Genomic DNA, 10595 nt, shown 5'->3' with positions numbered 1-10595 from the left:
GCCGCCCCCAGTCCAGCATGGTGTGGGTCTGCCACCACTTGGACTCCTCCGCCACCCTGACCTGACTTTCCCTCCTCTTTGGTGCTGGAGTCTCTTCTGACACCAGCTTGGGAGAGAGGCTACAGCTGTGGCTCAAGCCCCCTGTGGGAGCCGTCCCATGTCGACTGCTGGCCCCAGCCCATCTACGTGACTTGAGGCCGGGGTGGTGAGGGAGGCAGCAGGCCAAATGCGAGGAACCCCCCTCCACAAAGGGGGGTTGGTGTCTTGAGAGTGTGCGTGTGCCCCTCAGTCCCCACCCTCCGACCTGTCCCATAAGTTTGAGTGCTCCTTGGCACACCCTGCCCAAGCCCACACACCAAAGGAGAGACACAACAAAGCCAAAGAAAAGACAGTTGGGATTTTGTAACTGCAGCATGTTTTATTCTTTCCTAGCAGGGTTTTTTTTTTGGGGGGGGAGCCATATAATACAACCAGTTTTATGGCACATACCCCCTCCCTGGAATATAATTGGATTACTGTTATTATAGTTCAAGCAAAACAGAAGAAGAAGTCTATTTCACAGACCAAATGAGCCTCTGCACAGTTAAAGGGCACATCTACACTACAGAGCCAAACTGCTTCAGAAGTCAGAACTTTGCTTCATGGGAGGCTGGGAACTGTAGCTACCAGCACTCTCACAAAACTACAGATCCCAGGATTCTTTGAGGGCGGAGGGAGGATCTTGATGATTAAACTGATATAGAACTATCAGATTTGCTGTGTGGTCTGACAGTTTGCATGGGGATATCTTTTTAACTGACTGTGACATAAATATACTCTCCAAGTTAGTTTCAAGGAGAAAAACACTTGTTGTATAAAAAAGAGGCTAGCAATGTTTTTCTAGCCCTTCTGTTGCAAAGAAAAATGTCCCTTGTTGTCCTGCTTGCTTGCCCTAAAACAACCATCTTGTGACCAGAGAGCCAAACTCTCACCTAAACATCTTCAGCAACTATAGTTTCCAAGATTCTTCAGGATGAAGCCAAGACAGTTAAATGGTTTAGAAATGATATAAAATTGTAGTGTAGCCACTATATTTCTGAGGAATTCTGGGTCAGAAAAAGGCTGGCCTCCACTGCCAGTTAGGGACAGTTTCTATCTCACCCCAGTGATTTTGAACTTGGCATCAAACCTGGAGGAGTTTCAATAAAGAACCTGAACTTTTACACTGCTTTAGTGAGTCCCTGTTCCTGTCAGTTCCTGCCAGGCTTAGAGGGAGACCACGGAACTCCTCCTTCCACAGGCTGGTGCCCTCCAGATGTTTCAAACTGCAACTTCCATCTGCTGTGTTGGCAAAGGGGCAGCTGGGAGTTGAAGTCCAAGACGTCTGCACCAGGTTGTGGAGGGCCAGTCTACATCAGGTTTTTTCTCTCCACATGTTCTGGTTCACTGGAGAAAAGCATATCTGAACATGGGCAAAGTTTTTTCCTGTCCTCAGTAAGCAAGCTTGCTCACAGCTAACCCAGGAACATGGACACACACCTTGCTTTTCATGTGCAGCCTCAAGTTTATTTAAAGGACATTGCTCATGTATTAGGTAAAGGAAGTGGCAGGAAAACAGACTTTCTTCTTCTCACAAAGTAGACCCATGCCTATGCAGTTAAATAAAGTACATTTTTCAAAACTGGTTGAAAACACAAGCACTGTTTGCCCGCAAGTTCCTAGATCTAGGAGTCAGCAGACATCACCATATTAAGAGATCAGGCATTAGGATACATTCAACATCAGTTGAAAGGTTGGAAGAACACAGTTAGCTTAGACAAATATTCTAGAATGTTTGCTCTATGCTTGTAAATATCAGAGTGTGTCCAACTAACTTTTGCTCAGAGTGGACCCATTGAAATCAATCTACCTAAGTTAGCCATGACTGTGAATCTCAAAAAATTGACTCTATGGCTAGCATTAGATACGACCTTGTATGTCTTTCCTATGAATGTTATGAAAAAATCCTCTGGCTTGATCTGTGCATCCCAAACATCGCAGCATTTTTGCCAGGGCATGAGACTCAGTTAATAAATGGTCTAGAAATGGACCAGGGTAGGGAGTGAGATAGCTCAAAGCTATCTCCATAAAAGTTAGCCCCAGGAAGTCTAGTGGAATTTTACCTGTGAAAAAGTTTGCGAAATGTCTTAGTCACCTTCTGAAGGTTTAGTCTGAGGTCCAGATTTTTATTTTTATTTTTACAACAGTAACATATTTGCTAGCAATAACACTTTCTTTTGCATTATGGATTTTCTGATCAGAGTGAAAACCCAGAAATGTCCCACGTCAAATCAGTCTTCGTTCAAGCCACAAACCAAAATGGAAAAATGTTCTAGACTGCAGTAGTCCATGAAACTTTATGCCATAATAATAATATTTTTTAGCTTTTGAGGTGCCACAAGACACTTCACGGTTTTTACTGATTGAAAACATAATGTTAAGGAAAGCATGGCAGAAAGATCAATTACAACTAATTTATGAAACAGAACAACTCATAAGAGCACTCACACTGGTCAGGAATTCTGGGTGATTTTGAAAGAAATGTGAGCCAATGTAGAAGATGATTAAAAAGTGACTCCTCACTAATACAAGGAAATGCCATCTTTACTATTTTCTTTTTAATTCATTGTTACAATCATGCACTCAAACCTAATGACATTTTTAAACACACATACACACATACACACTTGTGCCATTTGGTTTTGGCCCAGGTGATGAATGAGTTAAAGCTTTAGACCTGCTTGCCAAAAGCGTTGTGCCTCCAAATGTTTGGGGCTGAGACTGCCACTATCCTGACTATTGGTCATGCTGCCTGGGAATTATGGGACTCTCTGTTTCTTACAAGATGGCAACTTTTTCTTTAGCCTGATGAGGGAAACTGATTACATCCTCATGTGACTGACATTTGCTCAGGCCATCTGATGAAAAGGTGCCCTCTGAAGGCCAGCTCCTGTCCATTCCTGATTTAAATATTAAGGCTAAAATGATAATACCGTTCTGAAGAGTCTCCCTGTGTTAGAAAAAAAGGGGACAGTAAGCTACACATCACTGTCCTCAGCTGGATTATGCAGTGCCAGCACTCATTGACTCATCCTTTTAATGCAGTGCATTTTGCATCCAGAGAGTTTTAGGAATGAAGTATTTCTCACCCCCTTCTCCCCAGTAAATGTGCAATAAATGAGAATTGCTGATCATATACGGTAGTTCCAATAGGCAAATGAAGTCAGAGCTCTCAAAGCCAAAACCCTTCAAGCTCCAAGTCTTAATACACATTCCAAACTCATAAGTCCTTTATATTAAATGGACTAATTTTCATGGAAATAAAAGGGCAGAACCAATCAGAACAATATATCATCTTTCTCAGTTTCTATTATGGAAACGCTTGCTTTATTATTATTCAAAAGAAAGAGAGAAGATCAAACAATGTTTCAATTGATGCAATTATATTGACAGGACATGATAGCAAGTTTTTGAGTGGGGCAAAACATTTATTCAGGTGGGGAAATGCAGACTAAACCATCCAAGGTGGGGTAGGGGAAGGCCGTTAAAGTTTTCTGCCTTGGCCGTTGGGATGACTGGGAGGCTCTCTCAAAATCTTGATGTATTACCCAGACATTTCATACTAAGGATTTCAGCTGAACCAGTTTGGATCTTACCAGTTCTATTTTTTAAAGCTCTTCTTCAACCAGGATAATTCCATTTGCATGGAGATGGAGACTCACTTAGGGCAGAAACTCACTTCCAGGTTCCTACCTTCAAAAAATGCTTTTCAAGGGACACATCTACCGTGGATTCCCAGAGCACTGCATACGTTTCTAGAACACAGGACATCAGCCCATTGGTTCATCCAGCTCTGTGCTGCCTATATTGACTGGCAGTGGTGGGTCTCCATGATGTGAGACAGGAGTCTCCTTCCAGTCCAGCCTGGAGATTGAACCTGGGACCTTCTGCATGCAAAGCAGATGCTCTACCACCGAGCTTCAGTCCTTGTACCAGGGAACACATTTAGTTCATGGAGGACAATGACCAGGCCTGTCAAGCCCAAGTTGGTCCATCTGAATGGAGAATACAACCTAGGACACACCCAATGTTCTCCTGAAGTTCAGTCTAGCACAAAAAAATGCTAGGGTGCTGGGGAAGCTTTCTTTCGGGAAATGTTTCTTTGCCATGATCAATCTTCTCTTTGAAGGACCATTTGTGAAGATCTGCTTCTAAGTTGCCCAATGCTGATGAATGCAACTCTGAACAGAGTTGGATGATTTATTTAGGGGCCCTTGGATCTTCTTGAGAGGCTAAGCAGACAGTAAGTTGCTTAGTTATTGTCCCAGGACTCACAGTTTCCATCCGTTTTAGTGGAGTACAACCATATTCTCAAGGAAGTTTTCAAGCTCCAAGTGTTAAGATGGGTTAAGGATCAAAGAGAACAACTGATGGGCAAGCTTGGATTTGAACTCAAGACACACTGTTCCCCAATCCTCTGGGTCATTCCCTCCCCACCTCAGTACATATTCTTTGTACCCCAGATAATTGCAGATGATCCCTGATACAAGTTTGGTATGAGATGGGTTGGGGGGTGGGGTAACCAGAGAACTGGAAATATGCAGACAGCGGAGATACTTCCAGCTTGGCTCAGCTGAGAAAGGGACTGGTTGCTGTTGGAAGGCACTGCATGGGATCTTGGCAGTCACGCGTGGGTACTGGTGCCAGCCCCGCTATGGAGCGAGGCCTTGGAGATCTCCGTGCTGACTGTGGAAAGGGGGAAGCTTTCATACTTGTCCTTCTCACTGCTGCAGCTGCAGCGATACAGCAATGCCTTGACTTCCTTTTGGAAATTGCTGTTGAGGAAACCATACATGATGGGGTTGATGCAAGTGGAAGCCATGGCCATAAGGTGGCAGAGGGAGAAGATGAAGTTGTGGTAGCACACTGAGATCTTCTCATGGTCCCAGTCATAGAGGGCATTGAAGACAGTGAGTGGAAACCAACAGGCAGCAAAAGCAACGACGATGCAAGCCAACATAATGTTGACCTTCCTGTGGCTAGTGGCCCGGGAGCCACCCTTGGAGCGCTCCACCATGTCCTTGCGACGCTGAAGGCGCAGGAAGATGCGGAAATAGCAGGCCATGATGAGGAGCAGGGGCAGGCAGTACTGGAAAAGCAAGAGGAAGGTCGTGTAAGCTAGGCGATGCTGCTCCGATGGCCAGTGCTCAATGCAGGCCACGTGGTTGGCAAACGGGTCAAAGGGAAGGCTTAAGTTTTGAAAGGGCTCATTGGTCAGGATGGTGAAGGAGAGGAAGGGCAGGGAAATGAAGCAGGCCACCACCCAGGTAATGGCCACAGCCAGGTACGCATGGTTAGCTCCTGGCTTCCGCCCAGTCGGATTGATGATGAGCTGATGCCTTTCCAGGGCAATCCATACGAGGGAAAGGATGGAGACAGTGACGGAGATGCACTGGACAAAGGGGCTGGCCTTGCAGAGCACTTCTCCTAAGATCCAGCGGTCCATCAAGGTGTAAATGACCGTGACAGGCATGCAAACAAGTGACATGAGGATGTCAGAGCAGGAGAGGTTGGCGATGAAGATGTTGGTGACGTTTCTCATCTCCTTCTGCTGGATGATGACACACACCAAGCAGAGGTTGCCAATCAACCCCACTGCAATGACTGCGCTGTAAGCTACGATCAGGAAAGTGCCGTTCCCCACAGAGTCGCTGCAGGACATGTCGTTTTCCTCTAGCAGGCTCAGCTGCTCTGAGAAGTTGAGGTAGAGGAGATTCATCAGCTGGTCCATGGCCCGTCCCAACTCTACCTTAGAGATGGAAGGATAGAGAGCTCTCTAGTGCAGGTGGCAAAAAAGGCTGCGGCAGCGGCAGCAGCAGCTGTCCCTCCTCATGAGATGCTGCACTCACTTGCCCTGTGCCAAGGAAGAAGACATCCAGTCATTAGGAGGCACTTACTTATTGACTACATTTATATATTGCCTTTCTTCCATGGAGCTCAAGGTGGCATATAGAAGTGCCCAGGGGGCTCCTAGGATTGCTTCAGGCATTCTCTGCTGCTTTCCCCAGCCACTCTGGGTGGCTTACAACATATCTAAACAAAAAAATTTTTTCCTTCCAGTAGCACCTTAAAGACCAACTAAGTTAGTTCTTTAGTTTGGTCTTTAAGGTGCTACTGGAAGGAAAATTTTGTTTTGTTTTGACTATGGCAGACCAACACGGCTACCTTTCTGTATCTGGAACATATCTAAAAACATCCTTAAAAACTTCCCTAAACAGAACTGCCTTCAGATGTCTTCTAAAAGTCAGATAGTTGTTTATTTCCTTGACATCTGAAGGGAGGGTGGGCGCCACTACTGAGAAGGCCCTCTGCCTGGTTCCCTGTAGCTTCACTTCGCGCAGTGAGGAAACCAGCAGAAGACCCTTGGAGGAGGACCTAAGTGTCCAACTGTCCGGGTTGAGTGATGGGAGTGGAGAAGCTCCTTCAGGTATACAGGGCCGAGGCTGTTTAGGGCTTTAAAGATCAGCACCAACACTTTGAATTGTACTTGGAAACATACTGGGAGCCAGAAGATCCTTTAGGACCAGTTTTTCAGTATATGGTCTGGGCAGTCACTCCCAGACCCAAGTCTTGTTAGCTTCACCAAGTGGTTGGCTGTATCAGGAGTCTTCAGAGCATGCCCTACTGCAGCCTTCCCCAATCTGGCACCTTCCATATGTTCCCATTAATCCCAGCCAACTGATGGGAGTTGTAGTCCAAAACATCTGGAGGGTGCTAGTCTGGATCAGCTGTCCAAGGACTACTCATCTTCTGCCCCACATAGTTTAGTCTTACGGCCCATCCATACCTTGGCTTAATGCCCATTGGGAACCCCTTGTGCCCCCTTTAATTCCCCCTCATCCTGGTGACATTCTCCTCCAACTACCACCCCAAATTTTCTCCTCCCCAAATCAGATATTCCCTATGCAATGAATGTTGCTGTGGGTTAAACCACAGAGCCTAGGACTTGCCGATCAGAAGGTTGGCAATTCGAATCCCCGCGACAGGGTGAGCTCCTGTTGCTCGGTCCCTGCTCCTGCCAATCTAGCAGTTCAAAAGCACGTCAAAGTGCCAGTAGATAAATAGGTACCACTCCGGGGGGGAGGTAAACAGCATTTCCGTGCACTGCTCTGGTTCTCCAGAAGTGGCTTAGTCATGCTGGCCACATGACCCGGAAGTTGTATGCCGGCTCCCTCGGCCAATAAAGTGAGATGAGAGTTGGTCACAACTGGACCTAATGGTCAGGGGTCCCTTTACCTTTACCTTTAAGGAATCTCCAGATCTAGGGAGAAGAAAATGTGAGGCTGCAGTAGATGGAGGAGAACACCAAGTGGGCTAAGGAGCCACAGGAAGCATGGGGAGATCACAAGACACACTAAGCTGAGGTATGGATGGGCCACACTCTGCAGTGACCCCACCTTATCCTAGAAGCTTCTATTGGGTAAGAACACGCTCACTGAAAGTATTAAAAATGTGTTATTTGTCTTGAGACAGCCCTCTCCTGTGGTTGCCATTTACTGTGAAGACAGACATGAGATCTTAAGAGTGAGTTATCCACCTGCTGTAAAGCAGAGTTCCTATTCATTGCAATGGAGGCAGAGGAAATGAGAACACCCCCCTCCGCCCTTTCTCTGCATGGCCTGGTACTCTCTACATTTTTCCAGACTATCCCCGCCCTGTTGTTCAGGAAAGTCATGGCCATCACTTATTGTCTTTTCCTGCCCTCTGTTCCCATCTAGCCCATCAGCTATGATAATGCAGCCTTACGAATGAAGTCCACAGAAGTTACAAGCCTGCAAAAAAATTGTTCACAAGTCCCTGTCTAGTGATAGTTGTTTTTAGCGTGTCTAAGGCCTGCAAAAAGGAAAATGAAATTGAGAGGGAGAAGACAGACTCTTCCAACCTAGAAAAACATTCTTGCCAGAGGCAATTTTTACTTGCCCCAGGCAAGCAGCTATTTTCAAGCCTACATAGTAACTGCTGAGTATCAGTATCGGAATCAAAGTTTATTTCAGTCACAGACCAGCATAAGATAAAACATATGGATAAACTGAACACATAAGACTTAAAACAGGTGAGGAGTAACTGCTGAGTAGGATATGGCCAGGCAACTATCACAAGCACCTGTTGGCCAGTGTCAGAGCAGGAAGGCAACTTCCACCATTTATATCTGCAACATCCTCTGAAATGTTAAAAAGAAATATTATTTCCAACTTCTTTCAATGCAGAGATCTTGCCTACAATACTGTTTCCAATGCAGGACACCCAGGTAGTCTCTTAAACGGTAAAATGGGAGGAAATGCAAGCAAGTCTGCTTCCGCTGGTGTCCACATCAACATCCCATTTCATGGACACTTTGCTTTATTTGTAAAATGTTTGTCAATTGGAGCTTGTGTGCTTAGGTCCTCCCCTTCAGCGCTGCAATGCACAACCTGCCCTCTTTCAGAAAAAGCTGCACAGGGCTGCCCCCCCAGCCCCCCTCATCATTTCCTTTCGATTCCAAGACCAGCATTTAATGGTAGGAAGGGATAGAGGAAGGAAGGCAGAGTACCCTTCCCCTCTTGGAACTCGGTCTGCAGGCTAGCCTCGGAATGCCAGCGCTAGCTGGGGAGCAGGTGCCCCCCCATGCCTCCCAGCCGCCCCCAGCCCAGCAGGCCAGCCGCCGACCACTGCCCAGACAGATGCGCACGCGGCCGAGCGGTAGATTGCTGCAGCTTTTGACGGGAGACGCTGTGGTTGTCATCCCTCCACTCTGCCCCAGCTTTGGAGAATTAGCTCTGAGGCTGGTAGAGGCTGGCAAGCCCAGCAGAAAATGCAGCTTCGGACTATTACACAAGTTCTAGTGCTGTTGCTGCTACAGGGTCAGGGGAGTGAGGACGGTACTCCTGGGGCACCCAGCCCAAAGTGCAGCCCCCAGGTCTATGAAGAATACACAAGCAAGCGCGCGTACACACACACACACACACACACACACACACACACACGCCCCTCACTCACCTGATGCTGAACTAGTTCTCGTGTCAGCTCAGCCTCTTCTTAAACCCGGGCAGATCTGCTCTGAAATATGCTGCAACACCCTCCCGGTACACGTGAATGCGTCTCCCAGCTCAGGGGTCCTCCTCTTCTTCTTTTCCCTCCCCCAAATGATGGGCTCCAGGGTTTTCTGGGAGGGGGAAGCAAGGAGACACCCAGAGAAAAGGCTGCCTTAAGAAGAACTAGGGAAGCCCCCCCCCGACCCATATAAAAAACTCCACCCCTGGGAGGAGCGTGGCTTGGCCCCACCCGGGACTCTGGCTTCCAGGCGGAGAGGGGATGCTTCTTCCACGTGGGTACCACTCCTCTCCCCCGCCCAGCCGCGCGCTCCAGTCTCTCAGTGTGAGAGCACGTGAAGGGGGGGGGCTGCTGTTGCTGCTGCATGCGGGGGCGGAGGTGCCCCAGATCCAGCTCTGGCAAAGGTCCAGCTCCCTGGCAGGCTGGCAGGCAGGCGAGCGAGCGGGGGTTTTACTCAGGCGAGCATTGATGGGCGGAAGGTAGGGAGGTCAGGCGCTCCTGGGAGATCTCTGGGCGCTGGGAAGTAGATGGGCGAGGATTCCTGGCTCCCAAAACGGTTTTGCAACTGGCGACACCACCGCTAAAATAAAGAAAGCTAAGGTGGGGTGAGCAAGAGTGGATTTTTGTGCAGAAAGACTGCGAGCTCTGCTCATCTCTGGGATTCCAAACAAGCCCCTTCTGCGCCAGGTTTCGGTGGGTGGTTTCTAGTAGGAAGGCAGTGAGTCGATCCTGCAAGCCAGAGGTCTTCCCTCTCCTGACAGCCAGGTAGTGGACAGCCATGCCAACTGGTTAGGAGGAAGGAAGGGGCTTGGCTTTAAATCACCCATCAAGGGACGGCTGGGCAAGGCAAACTAGCAGGCACCTGCACTGTCTATGGTGAAGGACAGTCTTCTCCAACCTGGTGCCCTCCAGATGTTTGGCTACAACTCCCATCAACCCCAGCCAGAATGGCTGTAGGACTCCAGGGCTGATCATACTGGCTGGGGCTCAAGGGACTTGGGATTAAAATCTATTAAATAATAACTCACATGACCACAAAGAAGGCATGAAGGTAAAAGACCCTCCCTGTTCTTTTATCCCAGCACTGCATAGAATATCGGAACAGGTATTAGGGACCTGAGTTCAAATCCTGATGTGGCTCATCTCAAGATGGAGACACAGCATAAGAACATAAGAAGAGCCAGTGGCCCAGTTTCCTTCTCTCATAACGGCCAACCAGATGCCTCTAGGAAGCCTTGCAAGCAGGATTTGAGCACAAGAGCACTTTGCCTCCTGCGGCTTCCAGCAACTGGGATTCAGAAGCATCACTGTGGAGGCAGAGCAGAGCCATCGACAGCCCTGTGACTTCCATGAATCTGTCCAATCTTAAAGCCATCCAAGCTGATGGGCATTGCTGCCTCCTGTGGGAGCAAGTGCATGAGGAAGTCCTTTCTTTCACTGTCCTGAAGCATTCAGCTCCATTAAATATCTGCAAGTTGTAGTGTTAT

General features: G+C 47.8%; 1 protein-coding gene across 1 annotated transcript; it reads right to left on the bottom strand.

Annotated features, from left to right (window-relative positions):
- Positions 1 to 392: 392 nt before the first annotated feature.
- LOC128420116 (neuropeptide Y receptor type 4-2-like) lies at positions 393 to 9376 on the bottom strand. The gene is made up of 2 exons (XM_053401567.1): positions 9055 to 9376; positions 393 to 5932 (listed from the first exon to the last, which is right to left on the bottom strand). Exon 2 carries the CDS (start codon positions 5807 to 5809, stop codon positions 4703 to 4705), a length of 1107 nt encoding a protein of 368 aa, XP_053257542.1. The 5' UTR covers positions 5810 to 5932; positions 9055 to 9376; the 3' UTR covers positions 393 to 4702.
- Positions 9377 to 10595: the final 1219 nt, after the last annotated feature.

This window comes from Podarcis raffonei, chromosome 8 (genome assembly GCF_027172205.1).
Source record: "Podarcis raffonei isolate rPodRaf1 chromosome 8, rPodRaf1.pri, whole genome shotgun sequence".
Taxonomy (NCBI): domain Eukaryota; kingdom Metazoa; phylum Chordata; class Lepidosauria; order Squamata; family Lacertidae; genus Podarcis; species Podarcis raffonei.
This window is presented reverse-complemented; position numbering and strand designations above follow the sequence as displayed.